The sequence below is a fragment of the Theropithecus gelada genome, chromosome 4 (genome assembly GCF_003255815.1).
Source record: "Theropithecus gelada isolate Dixy chromosome 4, Tgel_1.0, whole genome shotgun sequence".
In the NCBI taxonomy this organism is placed as follows: Eukaryota; Metazoa; Chordata; class Mammalia; order Primates; family Cercopithecidae; genus Theropithecus; species Theropithecus gelada.
The window spans coordinates 141,501,646-141,524,860 of NC_037671.1; the positions used below are offsets into that span (position 1 = coordinate 141,501,646).

A 23,215-nucleotide genomic window follows, 5' to 3' on the forward strand; every position below is an offset into this window, starting at 1 on the left:
GGCAGGTCAATTAGAAATTGGTTATTTAAAATGGCTTTGTTTACATCACGTACATGTCTGGCAGTGGGGTCTTTCTGGCTAGCAGTATTTAATAGCTAGCCAGACCAACTGGATATCAGCTGAAGTAATGGGCTTAACATGTCTACAGCAAGCTAGCCTGGTCTTAGCCTCCTGGTAATGGTCTCAGGGTATCCAGAATCAGCAACAGAGGTGAAACCTCAATGCATGAGTTCTTTCCAAGCCTCTGCTTGTATGGTTGCTAATAGCTAAGTTCAGAGGCAAGATAGGAGGGTATTACCCAAAAGCATGGATAGAAGATGCATGAATCATTAGGGGCCAATATTATAACAATCTACCACAATCACCCTGTGTATATCCTCAAAATGTTCTTGAATCACTCCTTTCTTTTCTATCTTCACTGTCATAGCCTAATCCAAGTCTTCATTTTATCATTTGGTCTTCCTAACTTTCCTCCCCCACAATCCACTTACTTTTTATGATATTTTTCTTCCTAAACTCCTCAATGATTTGTTATTGTCAGTTATGATAAAGTTGTACACATTTCTTAGCTTGATCAAGCCCTCTCAAGATCTGACCTTAACTCATGGTCTTTCATGTCTCATGATGATCCTCTTCTCCAGCTGGACCCAAATACTAACTCCTCCAACCAGCTGTACTTTTTCTTGCCACTGTGCCTCTGTACATTCTATTCCCTTTGTGCGGAATGTATTTTCCCCACAGTTCCACCTGTGAATGCAAACAAATCCTTCAAGGCTGATTAAATGTGACATTTTCTGTGAAGTCTTCTGCCTGCCCTTCATGTACTCTTGTTTCTGTGTTCCTAGAGGACTTTGTACACACCATCATGTTGTACTTAACATGTTGTATTCTAAAATATCAACCTCCTCCATTAGACTGAGTATTGAAAATGAAATAAAACATCTTATTTATATTTGAATCACCAGGTCATGATATATTATTTTTGGTTGATGAATGTAAGGATGAAGGGTGCCACCAGTTTCCATTCACTTTTGTAACAAATATTTAATAGGTATCCACTATGTGCCAGCTGCTATTTAACACATACATTTAATGTTAAATTTGACTTGCAACTTTTATTTTTGCCATTTGCTATGTGTGCTTATTACAACAGTATGTAAGGAGCAGTTCTTGAATACACATACAGCAATAAATTACCTACTTTTGTACACTGACTAATATAATCTATTTTCTTTCTTCACTATTGCAAACAAACAAGTAGTCTTACATTAATCTAAAAAAGAGCATTAGACTATCTTTTATTGGAAATGGAAAGCAATGAAAGTTATATAATAACAATTGAAGACACTGGAATTTAAGGCTTAACAAAATAACTTTCAATAAAAAAATAGTAATTTTACATTCATTTAAAGGAGTGAATATTGAAATATTTTAGATGTATTTTCTCTACATTTTAACAGTAACATTATAATAAACATATATTTTCCAAGCTTTAACATATTTTATGATTAGAATAACTTTTTCTTTTCATGAAAGACCTTCCCATTTGTCACCACGAAATACTGATTCTTCGTTTCTGTCACTCTTCCCATTTCCAACTACAGGCTACCTTCCTGACTCTGATCCCTGACCAACAGGAATTCATTTCCTGGATTTCCCCCAAATTAATTTATTTTTTACATTGGTATGCAGTTATGGAAAAATGAATGGTTCTGCCAACACAGAAACTCGACCCATCAACTTGTCTCCTAAATCATAACCAACTGAATATATTTTATTTATCTTTCTCTCTTTTAAAAATGACTCCCTCAATCCTCTCAGCCTTTTATTGATCCTTCCTTTTCTTCACCTCTCTTCTTCATTTTCCATTTCCCCCATTACTTCTCTATTATTCTACATGCAATAAGGAAAAACATATGGCACAACCAAGATTGCAGGAGGAAGAAATTAGACTTGAGGAAGGAATGTAAACCTAATCTGTTGATGTTTATAGGATAACAGCAAAACTGATAGTTCATATTTTAAGAACAAGCCAGGGAAATTTGTCCAAATTTTATAAATTTCTTCCACAGCAAAGTCTTGGACTAAGTAGTAATTCTTACCTGGTAAGAACATAGCAGATTCTTAATTTTTAAAAATAATCTGGCTGGGTGCAGTGATTCACGACTGTAATCCTAGTACTTTGGGAGGCCGAGGGGAGTGGATCACTTGAGGTCAGGAGGTCAAAACCAGCCTGGCCAAAAGGATGAAACCCCGTCTCTACTAAAAATACTAAATTAGCTGGGTGCAGTGGTGTGTGCCTGTAGTCCCAGCTACTTGGGAGGCTGAAGCAGGAGAATCGCTTGAACCCAGGAAGCAGAGGTTTCAGTGAGCCGAGATGTCACCACTACACTCCAGCTTGGGCAGCAGAGCGAGACTCTGTTGCAAAAAAAAAGTCTGACCTTTCTTATTTTAAAAAAATTACTTTATTGAAACAAAATTCACACAGAAGTCATCATTATAACCATCTTGAAGAGTACAATTCAGTGGCTTTTAGTATAGTCATAATATTGTTCAATCATCATTGCTATCCAGAACATTTTTGTCATCCAAAAAAGAAACCTCATACACATTAGGGAGTCACACCTCATTTCCACTACTTCTAACCCCTGGCAAACCCATTAATCTATTCTGTCTCTATGGATTTGCTTATTCTGGACATTACATATAAATGGATCATACAGTATGTAGCCTTTTATATCTGGCTTATTTCACTTGACATGATGTTTTTAAGGTTCATACATATTGAAGCATGTATCATTGCTTCACTGTTTTGTTTCGTTTTATTTTTTTTGAGACAAGGTCTTGCTCTGTTGCCCAGGCTAGAGTGCAATGGCTGTGATCTCAGCTCAGCCACCTGAGTAGCTGGGATTACAGGCATGCACCACCATGCCCGGCTAATTTTTGTATGTTTCAGTAGAGATGGGGTTTTGACACGTTGCCCAGGCTGGTCTCAAACTCCTGAGCTCAAGCAATCCACCAGCCTCTGATTCACTGTTTTTTAATGACTGCATAATATTTCCTTATATGGATATACCACATTGTGTTTATGTATATAACAGGTGATGAACATTTGGGTTGTGTTAACTTTTTAACTTTTATGCATAATGTTGCTATAAACAGTTTTACACAAGCTTGGTGTATGAGCTTATGTTTCAATTCTCTTGAGTATCTACCTAGGAACAGAGTTACTGGATCACATGTTTAACTTTTTGAGGAACTGCGAAACTATTTTCCACAGTGGTGGTATCATCTTACATTCCTACCAGCAATGTATGAAGGTCCCAATTTCTCCACAACCTCACTATCATTTTAAAAAATTAGAGTGGGTGTGAAGTGATATCTTATTATGGTTCTGATTTGCATTTTCCTAATGAAAATGATATTGAGCATTTTGTGTGCTTATTAGCCATTTATATATCTCATCTGGAGAAATGTCTATTTAAATCTTTTACATGTCTTTAAATTGGGCTATTGTCTTTTGATTGTTGAGTTGTAAGAGTTATTCATATATTCTGATAGACGATTTTCAAATATTTTTCCACTGTGTGTTGTCTTTTCATTTTCTTGATAGTGTTTTTGATGTTCGCATTTTGGTGGAGTTCAGTTTATCTATGTTTTTTATTGCTTATACTTTTTGTACCACATTCAATAAACGTCTGCCTTATCCCAGGTGAGGAAGACTTACACCAAGGTTTTATTCCAAGAGTTGTACAGTTTTAGCTCTTGTACTTAGGTCTTTGAACCATTTTTATTTTTGCATATAGTGTAAAGTAGGGTTCCAAACTTATTATTTTAGATGTGGTTATCTAACTGAAAAGGCTATATATCCTTTTCCATTGAATGGTGTTAGTACTTCTGCCAAAAACCAGTATTTGTTGCTTCATGTATTTTGGGGCTCTGTTGTTAGGTTCATAACCTCATTTTACTTTTATTTGAAAGAAACAAAATGAAAGTCATTCACAGAAAGCAAAGTACTTGCTGTATTTATAAAATAATTTTGGTGAACAGAAAAACAAATTAGGAGAGACATGAACTTTCACAGAAGAAAATTTCATAGTATATGATTACTGCAGATAATGCTATGCCCAGAAATAACCTAGGCAAGGAGAAGGATGTTCCTCAAAATTCTTCTGCAATGAAAGACCAAAAATTTTTTTCATTGCTTATGTGAGCTAAAAATGATCTAAAGTTTCAGAATAAAAAGATTAGATATGTTTTATTGAAGGCTTACTCTGTTTCAGGCATTGTACTAGTTTCTTATTTATAATGTTTCATTTGATGCTTATATCAACTCTATAATGTGATGTCTTATGTCAGCAGGACCTGAGTCAAGCATTTTTCTACAAAAGCAATTTAAAGAAAGTGTTGCCAGGAGAAACAGGAAAGGGAGTAGGGGTAGCAGGACAGAGGAGGGGAAGAAGCCAAACATGGATGGGATTTTAGGAATGGTCTAGTGGGAGATGGTTTCAGCCCAATCCCATAGAGGAGCTCTGGGTTGTAAGTTGCACCTCAGATTTATCCAACATGAGGTCCAGGTTCCTAACCATCAGTCATTGGCTAAGTGCTCCCCAGGGGCACCTAGGCTGTCTCTGCCTATGGGCAATGGTGGTCTGGTAGCTAAGGGCAGTCCCTCCAAAGAAAAGTCCCAGGAGCTCTCAGGTGTTGGTCTTGGTGCTAGTATTGGAAACCAAAGGAGGCAAAAACAGGGTGAGGAGTGCCCAGAAAATGTGGAAGAAATCCAAGGGGATCTGAGCAGAACACCCACAAAATCTACTATAGATATGTACTATTTTTTCCAATTTTGAGAGAAGGAAATAGGCACAGAAAGGTCAAATGTCCAGAAGCACAAAGAGAATGAGTGCAAATGTACCTGCCTCCAAATTCCTTTTCCTTTTCCCTTTACTCTTGTGCCTCCAGTCATGAAGACACTGTAATTTGGGAACTTCAAACAATCTTCTCTTTCAGACATCATGTGTGTTTTTTCCCCTTAAAACAGAATAAACTTTTTCAGGTATTTTTTACTTACATTCTGTCAAACTGTAAGCAGAATTTTGTTCATTATTGTATTCACGGGCAGTTTTGCCCCTGGGAGACAGTTGATAGCTTACAAAATTTTTTTAAAGAGTATATAAAACATAAAAATCTTACAAATCACTATTTTAAAAGATCATTCTCCATTTTTATCTATTTTCTTGCCTAGGACTTTATGAGGTGTTTACCACTAATGCTTTTCTAAAACAGTAGTCTCATGAGCTCAGATTTGTTATAATAATTACAAACAGCAAATTAGGATATTGACAGCTTTTCCCCATCCTCTGCTTTCACCACATACCATACATTTGAGAAGGATGGCATTGATTCTTCTTTAAACATTTGGTATAGCCGGGCGCGGTGGCTCAAGCCTGTAATCCCAGCACTTTGGGAGGCCGAGACGGGCGGATCACGAGGTCAGGAGATCAAGACCATCCTGGCTAACACGGTGAAACCCCGTCTCTACTAGTCCCACCTACTCGGGAGGCTGAGGCAGGAGAATGGCGTAAACCCGGGAGGCGGAGCTTGCAGTGAGCTGAAATCCGGTCACTGCACTCCAGCCTGGGCGACAGAGCGAGACTCCATCTCAAAAAAACACAAAAAACAAAAAACAAAACAAAACATTTGGTATAAATCACTCATGAAGATATCTCATCCTGGGCTTTTTTTATGTTGGAAGTTTTTTGATTACTGATTAAATTTATTTACTTGCTATAGGCCTATTTAGACTTCCTATTTTTGAATAGAAGCACAAATAACTTTCACATCATTTTGTTAGGCAAACAGATTTACTTAAAATTAAGGCAAAAAGTTTACTTACGGCCTTAAGTGATCGTGGTTTTTGTTTCCATTGATCTGTTCAATTGGATAATTGCCAGATTTTCACGTAGTGTCTGTGTGACTTGCACACACACACACACACAAACACGTTATCATGTGGTCAGTATTTAAAAAAAAAATTCCAGTAATTTTCCTGAACATTTTTCTTCTTATCATTTCATATAAGTAGACGCAGTTAATCACTAGGACTCCCTTTACAGAATGAATCTGAGGGTATCTCTGTAAAGAGGCAATATTCTAAACTTTAGTACTGTACAGTTAAGCCCTCTGGCCTGAGCAGGCTCTGAGGCTTTCAGAGGACTGGGTAGAGAAAACTGGCAAAGTTGTCCTGAGGCAGTGGAGGGGTATATCCTCTTTAGGAGTTTTAGGAGGGTGGAGGGGTGAGTAGCCCCATCCTGGATCTAGCTGCTGGAGGTACCAGGTAAGGTGAAAACCTTTGACAAAGAGTTGCTGCCTTTCCCAACAAGTGGTACTAAAAATGGGGGAGATTCAAATCCACTCATAAGCTTAGCTGCTTTTGCTGTATTACTTAGACTGCATCGCTCCTTCCCATAACTCACCCTTCAGTCACCCACCACCTTGGATCCCACTTTGTATGTCCTATGTTAAATTTCAATGTAATGCAGTTTAATATTGTCAAAGTCGAAGGTTGATTTCTGTCTCTAGTGCTGCAAGAGAGGACGACAGGCTGTAGGTTGTGATGAAGCAATGTGAGTCAAAGCAGAATCCTTGCTTTTCTCGGAGAGCACTGGGCATATAAAGACTCCGGGCGTATTTGTCAAAAGAACAGAGGGTGGAAGGAAAGGAAGATGATCTGGCAGTCAGGTAACACCAACCCCAAGTCTGCACTGACCGCTCCCACCTAAAGAGAGCACAGATTATAATTTGCCCCCATGAGATTGCCATTTTGGGTTGGAAGATTGTCGCAATTTCATTTTTCACTTAAACAAACTTCTGTTGCCCTACTGCTAGATATGACATGAGTAATCGTCAGGGACGCGTTTAAATTACAAAATAAAGGTAAACGGGAGAGAAAGAATCTTTCCTCGGGGTTGAGGCCAGATCCTCCAGGGCTGGGAGACCCAGGAGTGCGGGCCACTGTGCGTCCTCAAGCAGAGGGTGCGTGATGAGATGGGATCTGTCCTCAAACGCTGAGAAGAGCCCTCACCAATCCCTCGGAAGGTTTCCGGAATAAAAAGCCCGGCTCCTGCTGTGCAAAGACTGAGCGGTACTCCGGAATACTTTTTCCCTGTTTCGGGGGTGCAGAGTCCAGGCTGCGCGGCCGGGTGCCCCAATAGTGTACCTTGAAAGTAGGGATGGGCCCAGTTACTGCTGGACTTTCCCTGCAGAAGAGAGTGAGCCTTCCCAGGATCTGTCTGCGAGCTCTGAGTGTGAAAACGGTCCTCCGACCAGCCCAGGTTGAGAGACCTGGAGGGAGGGGGAAGCTGTGGGCGTCCAGGGCGTGACCGGCGCAGGTGAAAAAGTGAGTTCGGAGGGAGCATCAGCCCGGACCGCAGACAGGTGGAGAAACGCAGTCCCACCGCGGCCCACCGCGGCCCCCGAGCGGTCTAGGCTGTACCTGTGCGCGGCGTCCCCTCTCCGCTGAGCCAGGGCACTCCGGAGCTTGCGGCCTCCTTCCCCGCCCCTGAGGCCCTCGGTCCCAGCCCCGCCCCGCCCCGCCCCGGGCTGGGGCACCGCTGGGGAACCCGCCGAGCGGCGCGCGCGGAGGTGTTGGGCGGCCAGGAGGATGGCCAAGGTCCCGGAGCTGGAAGACACCTTCCTGCAGGCGCAGCCTGCACCCCAACTGTCCCCGGGGATCCAGGAAGACTGCTGTGTGCAGCTCCTGGGCAAGGGCTTGCTAGTCTATCCGGAAGAAAGAGTGTACCTGGCGGTCGAAGCGCAACCCGGGGGCGAGCAGGGCGGCGGGGAGAAAGGCGAAGACCCGGAGCTGCCGGGGGCAGTGAAATCAGGTGAGTGCTCTGCCGCATCCGGAGCTGGGAAGGGGACGAGAACGTATTCTAAGAAGGGCACCCAATAATAATAACGCATCCCCAACATAAGGCAGAGGTAGAATGTTCTGTCCAAATCTTTGTATTTCCTCAGTAAAATGTCAAGTAGAGACTGTCAACTCTAAGAGATTTTGCATAACTCCCCTTTCCTCCCCTCCGCCACCAACCCAGTAGGCTACTGCTTTGAAGTTAAGGTACACTTAGAGGCTACTTAGTTGATTTTATATTCTGTTTTTCTTTATCATCCCTTCAACTGGCAATCAGAAATGCACTTAAACAATGGTAACTTTTCCTCTGAAGAAGAGGATGCCGACAACCACGACAGCAAAACCAAAGCAGCCGATCAATACCTGTCTCAGAAGAAAACCATCACGCAGATTGTGAAGGATAAAAAGAAGCAGACACAGCTCACGCTGCAGTGGTGAGACTCGCCCGCAGGGTACACTGAAGCACCTGTTGACGTTTGAACAGCTAGCGTCTTCAGGATCTTTGTTTTTCACAATTTACTTCTTCCTCAAACTTTTTGGGAAAGTTTAAAAAACCAATTAGAATTTAACCCAGATTTTTTTTTTTTCACTGAATTTTTAGTATAGAGACTTATACGAGTACTGATGAAGGATTTGCATTACAAATAAAAACCACATTACGTTGTTCCTTATTGACTAAAACCATATTTTCTTCAAATGTAAGCATTAATGAACGTTTTTTATGATTTATTGGCTTAAATGCAATCAGTTCAGTCCTTACACGTGTGTTATTTGATAGTTTTTGAGTTTATAAAATATGATTCTTAAAAACAACTTAAAACGAGGAAGGATCTTGACACTGCCTTTATTCATAAGAGGGCAAATTAAAAATAGTGTATACTCTATAAGATGAAATCTGTTTGAAGTAGAAGACATAGAAAAATCGCTTAAGATATCACTACTAATTTAAATAGATGTTCAACTATTTTTATAGCATCTGTCATATATAATTTATTATAATAAAATATTACAAATTGGTTTTGTGGAAAATATTTTAAAACCAAGAATTTATCAGTAGGATTTCCACATAGAGTGAACATTTTGTAATATCTATCTAAAAGAAAGAGGGCTCTAAAGTAAAAACATTATATTAAACTTCCCTACATAGTAGGAAGAAATAGGAGCATACATTTCCTCACAAATTCCATGTAAAAAACAAACTAATAAAAAGGATTACATATTTACTGATTAGTTACATAACCTAATTTTATATGGAGTATGACCTAAGGAGCCTTAGAAAAATAGAATATAAAGAACTAGTAAATTTTATTTTTATTATTTAAAGATTAAATTACAATTTACATATAGTAGTTTTTTGTGATTATATGCTTGAACCCTTTCAAATATTTGAAATATAAGCCAAGTATTCATCTAAAGTTGGAGTTTAACTATTGAAGTTGACGTCGTGTTTACTAGTTATGAATATACTAGAGCTGTTAAGTAATTGAGTTAAATATCAGGGATATTTAGGATACAGCTATTTGCAGCAGGATAACTGGGGCAAAAGCATTTTGGTTTCAGATATATTATTGAGCTGTTTTGAATGATAACTCTCATTTTTTCCATTTAAATTGAGTGTGTGGAAATATACATGTTTCTTTTATGAATAAATGTATACATAAATATGTATAAGTTAAGATCAAAGAAAAAGTTGTACCCCAGATGAACATCATACTTATGTCTAGGACGATTCAATATTTTGAAGACAAGGACAATGCCTACTACAACAATCTCAAAATAGCAAGATGAAATGTGAACATTGTGTACATGTAATTAAAATATAATTTTTAAATAGGTAAACATTTCTCATAAAAGTTTTCAAAGTTTTGAAATTATCACACATCATTTTTGTTTGAATTTTTCACATTCTGTTCTAAAAATGAATATTATACATTTTTAAAAAGTGAGTTACTCATATTTTGAGAATTTTTTTAAGGTTATAGATTATTTCAGGGCTGTTAAAAACTGGAACTGAAAATCAAAGTGAAAAAGCTGGCTGATTAATTCCAGTTTTCTCTATCAACTAGTATGTCATCTGATTTTATGTACATATATTGATTTCATATTTTGAAACACTAGATCTTAGGTTTTGGTTTTTTTTTTTGTTCTTCATTAAAAAAAATGGGTGACTGATATTTTACCTGTTCAGGGAATCCTTTCTTTAGCCTTTATCTTGTATACATTAGGATATTTTAAATCAAGTCTTTGAAGGGGTTCATCCAATTTTAATCTGCAGACTCTATATTGCATCATTTCTGCATTATAATAAATATTATCTTACTATACATAAAATTGGTATAAGTAAATTTTAGTCAAAATCACCTACTGAACTGTTAGGAAAACTGGGAATGGAATCTAAAAGTTTAATTTGTACATTGCTGTTTAGAAAGTTGTAACACAAATATGTATTTATTACATTTATATAAGTTATGCTTAGTTGCAAATTAAATGGAATTACTCCAAATTTTCAAAGGTTATATAGTTATTTTTATAATATAAAGTTGAAGGTGTATATATTATGTTTGGAGATATCCATAGAGAATTACATTATCTTTTAAGTGTATAAGATGTTTTAGATAATTATAGTACTGATCACAGTAGTAAAAAGTATAGGAATAGAAATACATCAATGTCATTTGAGACTTAAGTAAAATGGTTGATTCTCCTGTGTTTTGCAAGTAAATGCATCATTGTCCTTCCCTAATTATTCAGGGCTCAGAACTAGGTTTTGAATGAAAGTGAGAGAATGTTAGCATTTGCCAGCCTGAAGCTTGGCAGCCCTTTAGTACTAAGAATGTTTTTAAAAGTACCCATCATCTTCAATTTCACCATTCATATTTATATGTCACAGAGCAAATCATGATGAACCATGAGGTTTATATAGAAGACCTAATATTTGTGATGTGGACCAGGCATGGTTTTATGTTGGCCATGATATTTTAACTGTACTAGCAGATTTTTCACTGGGATTTTTGTACTTCTAACATTAATCCTTATAATTTGATTTAAAAAAATCCAGAATAAAAGGAAGTCTACTTATGTCTACTCATTACCTCATTTGTATAGAGTCCATATTCAGAATGGGTAATAAGTCAATGAGAAATTTGAAGGAAAAAGAAATAAAATATTTGACCTAATTTTTGTTCCTTTTTCTTAGGCTTGAAGAGAATTACATTGTATGTGAAGGAGTTTGCTTACCACGGTGCATTCTTTATGCACACTACTTAGATTTCTGTAGGAAAGAGAAATTAGAGCCAGCCTGTGCGGCCACCTTTGGAAAGGTAAACGACACATATTGGCTATAGTGACTTACAACTAAAGTCATGTCAGGCAGATAGCATGAAAACAAATTCATCTGTGCAAGTTCTCTTAGAGAATATTGAGACATTTGTTTTGCAGGCAGAAACTGTCTTAAGGACTCTGTTTGGGATTGCTATATGTTTATAACTTGATTTTGAATATTAGAACCCTAACTATTAGAAGATCTAATGTGAATTTAAGTCAAGCTTCGTTTAAGCAGCAGCATTTCCCTTCAAAGAGGGATGCATTAAAGTGTATAGTGGCCTGTGTTAAGAAGCAAAATTAAATGGAAGTGACAAGTCTCTTGCTAATGCAATTAGTGGTTAGTGGTTATCCTTATTTAGCTAGTCCCAATATATGAGTTTTTAAATAGGTTTTAAAATGTATTAAAAGTTCTCCTAATTCTCCATTTCTATATTTACATCCCGAGCCCCAAGATTTTATGATGGGATGGGTTAGAATTCTCTCATTTAAAAATATTTCTTTCTACCCAACCAGTATGGTTAGGATGGGAATCTGTATAACTGACATTACTATGCTTATATATATATATATATGGAGAGAGAGAGAGAGAGGAGAGAGACATCATTTTGAGAATTAATATCAATCTCTTAAGAAAGCCTTGTTCTTTAAGATTCGTGTCATACTGTGTTTGAGAACCTAGGATATCCCAGAAAAACTTTAGGAAGCTTGGGTCTCAAATATTGTCTTTTACAAATTGAAATCCAGATTCTAACCTGTAGAGGGACTCATTGTCCAGAAAATAATGAATACTATGGTTCAGCTTCTCATTTAAAAAAATAATAGTTTATTTTAACCTATTTATTACAGAGCGAGTGTGATATTATACATTGTGATGAGGTAATCTAGGTTCTAGCCTAGACTGGACTAATTTATTGTGAGACCTTCTGAAAAGCGCTTAATCTCTTTAAAATTCTGTTTACTCATTCTATTAAACGAGGAGTTTGGATAAGACAACTTCTAATATCTGTATTAACATTACCATTTTGTGAGTCCACCTTATGGGAATAATTCTTAACTGTTTGGCAGTCATGAAGCACCTTGAAAACCTGGTAAAACTATAGACCCAGACTCCAATAAATTAACACATACATAGTTTGCCATGGAGCTCTCTAAAGTTCATGTATGGATCTTCAAATATTGAGGTTAAAATGGTTTTCTGTAGAAGACTTTTAAACAATTTTTAATCAGATCCTAATTTTAGCAAATTTAGAGAAAGGAACATACAAAACAAAAATTTTATAACATTACAAGGGAGATACAGTAAGGCAGAGAAAGTTTTATATGTCCTTTTGGGTTGGGGATAGATTTTAAATTCTGGGTACATCTCTGTATGGAATTATATGAAGAGACCCAAATCTTCTCACTCCATACATAAATAAAGTAATAATTGCTTTGGTAGTACCATCAAGCAAAAGCAGATATTAGTATCATCTGCCTTGGAAATCGAGACAAGGTCAGTAGAGCACTTCAATAAAAAAAGTACCTCCCTGCCTCTGCTGATGTATTGCTTATCAATGTGTGTAAGTTATTACTTTTTCCAGACTAAGTATTCACTCACAGTTCATTCAGAGGTCAACATTTACTTTCCCCAAGTAATTGGCTATGAGTGGCTTGCATTAGAACCGTATACTTTCTAAAACCTAAAGTAATCGTTTTTCTTTTTAGACAATTCGCCAGAAGTTTCCCCTCCTAACAACAAGGCGGCTTGGAACAAGAGGCCATTCAAAGTAAGATACTAATGAACATATGTCAGATTCGGCTCTTGTGCATGAAGATTGACATAAATGTAAAATAAGTATTGTCTTTGTCAGTACAAAGAGAACCAGGTATTCTCCTGATGAAACAGACTTTTATCAACTGTGAGAACTAAAAAAAAAAAAAGTAGATTTTAGAATAATGTTTAAAAGGCAAATTTTACATATGAAAATCATAATATATTATTATTTCGGCTGAAATAATTTAAATGAGTCATTTTCATAATTTTTTAAATTTCATTTCTAATTTTATTTTTTTTCCAACTATGAAATAAAATTTTATTATTATTTTTATTTATTTATTTATTATTATTATTATACTTTAAGTTCTAGGGTACACGTGCATAACGTGCAGGTTTGTTACATATGTATACTTGTGCCATGTTGGTGTGCTGCACCCATCAACTCGTCAGCACCCATCAACTCCTCATTTACATCAGGTATAACTCCCAATGCAATCCCTCCCCCCCACCCCCATGATAGGCCCCGGTGTGTGATGTTCCCCTTCCCGAGTCCAAGTGATCTCATTGTTCAGTTCCCACCTATGAGTGAGAACATACGATGTTTGGTTTTCTGTTCTTGCGATAGTTTACTGAGAATGATGGTTTCCAGCTGCATCCATGTCCCTACAAAGGATAAGTACCATATGACCCAGCCATCCCATTACTGGGTATATACCCAAAGGATTATAAATCATGCTGCTATAAAGACACATTTTCATAATCTTGAAGTCATTACTGAAGGCACCAGTGTCACGAAGGAGGAATGTATGAGACTAACTATAGTGAACCAAGCAGATTCCACAAGGCTCCCAAACAGCAAGGCCCACACCAGGGGTTAAAGAGCTTCGAGTTGGAAGGAAGTGCCTTAGCATGCTTTAGGTTCTTCCTCTAGTTTTCTTTCCCAGAAAATAATTTCTTGATATCTCCTTCTTTTCTCTTCAAGACAAATGACATGCACAAATGACCTGTTTGGTCATCTCTTAATGTAAATAGAAACATAAAATAAGCTGTCACACGTTATCTTTAAATTTTCCTCTGTGTTGTGGCAGTCTCTGGAGAACCCCCAGGTACAGTTTCTTATTCAACAGCTATTTTCTCTGTGTGCTGTGTTTTCAGTTTCTCCTTTCCTTCTGCCTATAAGCATGTCCAGATCTCCTTTATGCTGAGAAAGAAAAAAGTTCCAACCTTCATGATTGCTCTAGTATTTCCCCCTTTGAATTGTTGCTTCCCTTACCACTGATCACATCCCTCTGACCTAGTCCGTTTCTCTACCTGGGCAAAAATCCAATGGCTGGTTTTTACTGTCACCCATCTTCCTTGGCTCCTGCCTAGCATTTGAACCAACTGATAATGCCCTCTTAAAATAAATAAATACAGAAAACTACTTCTATAGCTTCTCTGTCATAATATTATCCAGGCCCTCTTCTGTCTTCTACTGCTCTTTTTCTAGCTTGTCCACTGCCTCCTTCTGCCCTGACATCACATCCAACACTGACAAATGAAAGTATAATGTGGCCACATATTCAATTCAAAAAATTCTGGAAACCACATTTAAAAAGTAAAAAGGAAAAAGCAAAGTTAATTTTAATGTTTTATGTAATCCAATTTATTCAAAACATTATTGTCTCACTATGGAATCAACATAAAAATCATTAATCGGATATTTTACATTCTTCCTTCTGTACTACGTTTTTGAAATCTAGTGTATATTTTACACTTACATCACATCTCACTTTAGACTAGCCACATTTCCTGTGCTTACACCCACATATGGCCAGTGGCTTTATTGCTTTATTGGATAGTCAGCTTTAGACACTTGCCAAAAAATAGGTCCTACTTTTTGAATTCTTTTGAATATGCCTCTCCTCATTGCTACTTTCATAGCCTGGCCTTGGCTCTGTCTTTCTTGTCCATTCATGCAATTTTTCCAAACTGACCTTTTAAAGTTTAGATCCAATCATATCTCTTCTATGTTCAAAACCTCTGCTGGCTCATAATTTGTATTATTCATGACAAACTTTCCTCAACTTGACATTCAAGGTCCATCAGGATTTAGTCCAAGTTCATTTTACTATATCACCTATTTCTCACTTTCTAGCATGTAGCCTATGTACTCACCAAACAATCATCCCAGTAACCTTTGATTCACTCCAGCTGTCAGTCTTTTGTTTAAGTTTATGCTGTCTTCCCCTGGAGAATGTCTTTTCCCCTATATGTGTGTTGAAATTTTACCCATTTGAAAGAATGTCTCTTGAACTTCTTCCTTTAGATCTTTTCTTAGTCCATTGATTTATTGTAGGCTCCTTCTCTGCACCCTATGGCAGTTTGTTGGTACCTATCTTAATGTGAAATTAACTTATCTCCTCCTCTAAACAGATAATACATATTTTGAGGACAGAAACTTTGTCTCATTCACTTTTATATTCTTTCTGTAGGCCAATACATGACAGATTACCAATTAATACTTATTTAATTGATTGCAATTAATGTTAACATTATTGTGGCCTGGAAAGAGGAAATAAAATGCCAGATTCAAAAAGGCAAAATTGGGTCCCTTCCTTCTAACCAAGTCAACTTTATTTCAAAGTTTGATCAGTTTAACTGACTAGTGTCTACTGAATTTGATTCCTACTGAATTGTGTAGGTTGGGGAAAGATCAGATAGTGTTTAAAGTAAATAGATAGGTGGAAAGAGGCAAAGCAATGAAGAGAAACCCTCTTGACAGGATCTACAAGAGGGTGGGCTGGCAGGCTGCAGGGAAAGTCAATTAATCCTAGAAGGAGCCTTTAGGATTAGGGATGAATCATTAACCCTGTCCTTTGTGTTACAGTGGGGCTCTAGTACTTAGGTTGATGTAACAACATGGGGTGACTTTGGGCAATTTATTCGAATCCAAGAGCCATAGGTGTGCCCAACAGCAAGGCATTAACAATTTGAATTTTTTTTCTGCTGGGCTGATATGCCATTTGATTTTTGTGACATGACTTTTTTGATATCTTTATATCATAGAGAAAAATTAATTTTCCATATTTAAACTACAAATGGTAAAAAATATAGCAAAATGTAGTTTGTGTATCTTGTAAATAGTAATTTTTTTGATATAATTATTCTTAGCTAGGTATGTTTCTGCCTTTATTTCCAAGAAATATGCTTAGCTTTTATCTTGGAAGATAGAATATCAAAAGGCAGTATAGCCTAATGGTTAGGGACATAGGCTTTAAAGTTGGACAACTTTAAACATGAAGCTGATGTTTCCATGTATAGCTGTGTGACACCAGCTTTCCAGCTGGTGATTTATTGTAGGATTATTCAGCTTTTCACCAGTAAAGTGGATATGCAATATCTTATAGGATTGTTGTGAGAGTTAAATGAGATAAAGTATAGGAATGAACATAGGAGTGAATATACTTTGAACCCCACTATCCTTAATAATAAAAAATTAATGACTCAATATAAAACAATCTGCAATACAATTAAAAGTTATTATTTATTGAGTACTACACACACACACAGATACATGCACTCATCTCTAATCCTTGCAATAATGATAGAAGGTAGGAATTCCTGTATTACAAATAAGGAAATTGCATTTCAAAAGTTACTGGCTTGCCCAAGGCCACACAGATAATACACAATAACAGTATTGGCATTTGAATAAAAGTTTACCTGATTCTAAAGTTTATGTTTTATCTACTAGTAAAAGTTGGGAAACCTACTACTTTTTTTCCAATATCAATCGTATCAACAAATAATTGTTTAATTGAATGATTTCTGACATATAAGTTTTTTTTTTTTTTTTTTTTTACAGATCTAACAGTTCTTAAACTTTATTAATACATTAGATTCTTCTTCAGAGAACAAACACTTAACCATGCCACAATCATAAGGCATTTAATTTAGAGGTGTTTGTGTTTTATCTAACAGCAAATTTGTAGCACAAACACAATTTTATTTTCTGCCTTTTAATGTTAGTTCTAAACATTTCTCTGTTACATATTATCTTTGGAAACATTTCTAATGGCTGTTTATTATTTCATAAACTTACATTTTATAAAAAATATTTTTATGTCTATGGAAATACAAACAATTGAATGAAAGACAGAAATATAAAGTAAGTATACCTTAGAAAATCAGGGAATCATAATTTCTCCAAATTTTACTAGTAATTTTGCAAAATGTATTTTATTGTTATTGTAGTGTTTAATACAATACTTTTAGCATAGTATTACTAAACATTTATTGAATTATTTAAAAAATATAAATAAATGTGATATTTATTTTAACTTCCTTGGATTGCATACTAACATATACAAACATTGTGAAACTGTTCTGATGATGATTACTTAAAAAATGAGTTTTCAATTTGTGCCAAATTATTATAGGATAGCTAGAGTATGTCCAGTCATCTCACTGGGGACTATTAGACAGAATTTATTTTAGATTATGATTGACTCGAAAGGTTCTCCTGTACTCTGGGCATGAGATAGCACCTCCTTTTCAAAAATTGTTCTTAGATGTCTTTGAGGTTCATGAAGCAATGTCACTCTCCAAATTTTACTGGTCCCTATGTAAAACCCAAAGTTTGGAAAACACTAATCTATGTGACAAAGAGACAATTAGTAGGGCCTAAAAATCATGAATGAAGGTGGTGTCTATTTTCAAGTTCTATTTTCCTAAGTTTTGAAATAACTGGCTATTAATTACAGTAATGTCTTCACAACTCTCACATTTGTGCGTGTGCTACTTCTTTCCCTCACTAAAAATGAAAGATGAAAAAGTTTGACTGTATAAAATGAGCCCAAAATTTATTCAATTGAATGGAAGAGATAAAATATTTAAAACAGGTATACTAAAACAAAAAAATAGGCCAGATGTGGTGGCTCACTCCTGTAATCCCAGCACTTTGGGAGCCGAGGCAGGAGGATCATGAAGTCAAGAGATTAATACCAGCCTGGCCAACATGGTGAAATCCTGTCTCTACTAAAAATATAAAAATTAGCTGGGTGTGGTGGTGCGCACCTGTAGTCCCAGCTACTCAGGAAGCTGAGGCAGGAGAATCGCTTGAACCTGAGAGGCGGAGGTTGCAGTGAGCTGAGGTCGCACCACTGCACTCCAGCCTGGAGACAGAGAGAGACTCCATCTCAAAACAAAACAAAACAAAAATAAAAAAATAATAAAACAAAAAAATCTAAACACACAGGATCACTATGTAGGCCCAGATTTCATCCACTGTCAAAATTAGGAACAATTAAAAATGGAAGAATTTGTTTTCAGTGGCAAGTTCAATGTTCCACATGGGAGGCCGCTGCTCTGATGGTTATGGAAAAAAAATCTCTGAAGATGAACATGAGGGCTCAGGAAGCCTCACTCTAGGGCACCTAACAAGAGTGCTTTAGGGACAAAGCCAGTCAATTTGCAGGCAGATTAGCAGCTCAGCTCTCTCTCCAGTTCCTTCACACTTACCATCCCCTGCCAGCCAAGAAAACCAGCAACCCCTACAGTGGACACTCTACATTCCCAATACCAAGATAAAAACTGACTTTACATTCATGTTTCTTCTTTTCTTCCCTTTAATTTTGCTACCAATCCCAAAAATACATACCTGGTTTTATTATCTGTAATATTTTTTAATTCAGGTTTTAAATAAATAAAAACGAAACAAAGTTCTGTAAGTATAATAAGGAAGAATAATTCATGCATCTTTTATGGTTATGAATGCATTGAGAATAATCATTCTATTCCTGCTGACATTAATGTACAAAGTGTGATACTAAAGAGTTTTTGAGATGCAAAGAATTGTAAAATAGGGTGCCTGCTGGCAAAGAACTTTCACTATTCATCTTAATTGTTTAATAAGCATTTTACTGAAGGTCCCGTTACTAACTAGGCCCTCGGATACAATGATAAGCAAAAACCTTGTATCCTACCCTTGCTCAGAATGGCTTGGCTAAGTAAGGGAGAACATAATGGAGCCCACAAATAGATTTTACGCACATGGTAGACTGTTTGATTTTAAGTTACATTTTAATTTTTTGTAGACTTTGATCAACCAAATCTTGGTTTTCAGACATGATAGACAAAAGCTATTATCTTATTTATTAGTAGTGATTTAGTGGGTTAATAAAACTGATATGGCAGCTGCTCTTATCGTAGCAAGTTATTGCAAGTCCCTGAACAGCTTAATCCCATCATTTCCTTATCAGTTATCATTTGTGTAGTGTAAACTAACATCAGGGCTACTAGCTCAGTGGGAACATATGTTTCAGGAATTCTATATAAAGACTGAAATGGAAAAGAAGAAATAAAGATGCAGGTACAAATTGCTCAGCAAATGAAGGAAAGTATTAGGCACGAGGTAAATATTTTAGTAGTAAAAAAGAACAGCAATAATTTCATTTGTCATATTAAAAGTCTGTTATATTTTAATAACATGTTCATATTAAAATGTGGCTACAAGCATTAATTATTCTTCTTTATTCATAAATTTTAAATCAGATCTGTCATTTGACATAAGATTGAGGAAAGTTGCTAATAAATGAACACACTTTTCTTAGATAATCATAGAAGCTGCTTTTGTGACACATTTTCTTGGAAAAATTAGCTAATGATCCCCAGGATTTTTTGAGCACTTATCATATATTTTCTTTAATAGAAATGGATAATAATCATATAGGGAGAAGGAACTGTGATATGTTTGGGAATCTTTATTCAGAGTAACCTACAGGATAAGCATTAGGTAGTGTTACATAAATTTAAACAACGATTTCTTCCACAGTGAGACAAACCTCACTTTTTATTTAACATACACCAGCATATCTTCTTGTTATATTACAGTATGGATGGTAAATACTCCCTAGCAAGATTTATTTTAGGGTCGTCTATTAACCACAAAATAATGCTATAAAATATTGCAAGTGAGATGAAAAATTTATGTACACTTTGCATGAACTGTCTCTCCCCAGTTTTATGAGGTTTATCTTTAGTGACTAGGAAGACAGAAAGCTGCTCATTTATTATCTCTTCTCTGTTCTCAGAGACACTAAATCACTCGGATGACAAAATGTTCCTAGTTAGACTAAAAGGAAGATTAAAGGGAAAAGGTTATTTTGTTGGCTTCAGAAGAAACAGGGTATGAAATGTGCTAAAGCATTACAGTGGTCATTGCAAAATACTGAGGTTTGTATTGCTAGCAACAGTCTTTCCACCAAAGTACACCAATTTCATGCCCTTTATATATATTGTTTAGGTATGCAACTTTTGTTCACTCTCAGTGTGTTACTGATGACCTGGAAATGCAGTGTCAGAAGGTGGTTATTGAAAACACTCAGCTTTAAGAAAATTTGTTTTATTGGTTTCTAAATTCCTAGAGGAACAGATTGATTTAACCAGTAAATGTGTGAGGATTTTTCTTCATAGTAATTTTTAATGAATAATACAGTGAAGGGAAAGATAAAATTCTCATCCTCTAAATCTTAGAGTTTAGTATGGGAGGTAAGCCATGTATCATTAGAGATATGCCAATGATACAAGGACAAAGTTGTATAGGGTAAATGACCAAGAGAGGAGTTGTGGGAGTTCAGGAGTTTTCCCTGAGATATCAAGCAAAGCTTCATGTGTGAAAAATATGCCTTAAAGTATGATTAAGAAACGAGGACCTGATGGAAGAAGGGCTGTCCCAATGGAGAGTTAAAAAAACCAAAGGCAACACCATGGCTATGGCAAGCTATTTATGAAAAGCCAGTCATCCTGATAGTAATGGTCAGGTTTATATAGTACTTGTGATAGGGTTAAAGGAGTTAGTAGACTTCCTTATATCATGTTGGATAAGAGATTCTTTAATTTCTACCAAATTTTAAACTGTGGTGATATGTTTAAGTATATGATATTATATGAATTCTCTTAATGTGCAAAATTTTATGGTTTTGTGACACATTGTTATTTTTAATTTTTCAAGTTATTCATTCATTTATCTAACAAATGTTTATTAATTTCCTATTACAGGGAGCTTACATTCTGGGAGTTTATATATGGAATATCAAATATGAAACATCCAGATCAGTGGTGTGGGTCTTAATAATTCATGTTAGTTATCTATGGTTACATTACTCCTGTGAAACAAGAATAAAGAGTGTGTGTGCGTGAAGGCAGACATATTTGAACTACATTTCACTAGAACTTTCTAACTGTAAATAAAATTGCAATACAAAAGAGAGATATCTTTTGCATCTTGAGTGTGGAGGCAATATGGTTTGTGGAATCATGGGTTTAAATTTTGCCTTCAAACCTGTAACATTTTTAAACAAATCACATAATTTTTGAATGTCTGTTTTGGACTGGGGATATTGCTCTACTTGCAGGCTGCTGTGAAAATTTGAGATCATGTATACATACAATTCTTTGCATGTAGTAGATGTTCAAAAATGGTAACTATTTCTATCATGACTCATTATCACCTGCTTCAATGGTAGCAAATATTAATTTGGTATTACAATTCTCTCTTTGCATTATTTGTTCCCTCACAAGACTGTCAACTCCTCCAGAGACTCTCAGAGTCTCCACCGACTCTCCTCCACCTCTCTTTGAATCCTCAGCACATAGCACACAGTAAGCACTGAATACATGTAGGAAAAAAAAGAGTGTACTCTTTCACTGGTTCTCTATCTCCTGTCATGTATATAAGATTGTATTGATAGAATATGCTCAGCTACATCAACATTTCTAAAATCTAAGGTATTGCTAATAGGAAAAGGACATGCCATTTCTCTCTTGTAGAGCCGAATGTAGCTGACCAAGTCATTTTCTTCAGGTGTCAGTTTGTGTGTGGGTTTATGGTGTTATTTACATTTGACTTATACATAAAATACATATATTAATTAAAAAGCACCTTTTTAAGGTATATATAAAACAGTTACTTTTGGAATATAAATATTTTGGATATAGGTAGAGGAAGTAAATATTTCTATTTGTAAAGATATTCTGTCCTAATGACTGGGGACAGAAATAAGGGGGCCAAATCATATAGTCATTTATAACAATAAGAAATAAGTTGCATAATAAAACATTCTAAAAAGTCGTAAGAAAAAAATTACACATCTGTGTTAGTTAGAATTTATTTGGGCTTAAAATGTAGCAATTTTTTAAAAATGTGAATATCGGGTGGTTTTAAAAACTGCAAGTAAAATGTGCCTCAGTGCTGGTCAGTGTAGTCACTTTTCCATGACAGCAGGCATCAGGAGGTCATAGACTTGGGAAGAATTTGGAAACATGAATATTCCTGATCAGATTTTCAATGTCTGTTTTGTTCATCATTGTCCTAACAACTAGCACAGTGGTCAGGGCACAGTATCCACTCTGATATTTATTGAACTCATGGTCATCCCTTTGACTTGTCTTGCGATTTTTGTATACCACCTGTGAAGACAGTGTAGTTTGTTCTCAATCTGCATGGCAAACCATTTTACCACACTGAAAACAGGATCAGAGTTGAGAAGCAAGAAAATTGAAGTTATAATAAAAGAAGCTTATGCATTTTTAAGCCAATGTTTAACATGTATTGCTTTAGCAAGTGGCTAAAATGTAATTTAAGCTATAAAGCGTATGAACAAACAGTAAGCTTTGCAAAAAGAATACGAAATTACAACATCTTTCCATTCTAATGGATCTCTGTTTTCAAACATTACTTGATTTATTTCTTCTAATATATAAACATTTCTTTTGGTATCTTAGTTCTAAAATCTAAAAAATGAAATATTAGTAATTATTTCAGATTCTGGCTTATTAACTAATTCTAACTAATTCTACTAATATATGTGACTATCATCTAAATCTGCTGTTTTTTTTTCACAGTTTTAAATATTTCCCTTATCGATATCTATTAATATGGCTCCTTCGGTAAAGTCTTTATGACTTAAGTAAGCTTCTTTCTTTTCATTTTTAATTAGAGACATAACTCAGTTCAATATTTTGAAGTTTCTATTAAGTTTTCTATTTCCTTCATTTCTCCCTTTGTTCCATTATACCTTAGAGGTTCTTTTTTTCCATCTACCATAGGATTTCTTTTTCTGTACCGTAAAAACGAGCAGTTACGAGGCTCCTTTTTTCAGGTTAGCAGACTATAATTATACGTCTACGAAAATTGAGGACTTGAAAACATCTTCCCAGTCTTTCAGAATCATAAAATATCCTCA

At 35.9% G+C, this 23,215-nt stretch overlaps 1 protein-coding gene across 1 annotated transcript in view; it reads left to right on the plus strand.

The window, feature by feature from the left end:
- The first annotated feature begins 7,602 nt into the window (after window positions 1–7,602).
- Window positions 7,603–23,215, plus strand: part of RFX6 (regulatory factor X6) — a 56,668-nt gene continuing 41,055 nt past the window's right edge. Inside the window, exons 1-4 of the mRNA XM_025383679.1 lie at window positions 7,603–7,883; window positions 8,187–8,343; window positions 11,106–11,229; window positions 12,938–12,999. Coding sequence (XP_025239464.1) covers window positions 7,661–7,883; window positions 8,187–8,343; window positions 11,106–11,229; window positions 12,938–12,999 — 566 coding nt within the window. The 5' untranslated portion in view covers window positions 7,603–7,660. The remainder of the gene's footprint in view (window positions 7,884–8,186; window positions 8,344–11,105; window positions 11,230–12,937; window positions 13,000–23,215) is intronic.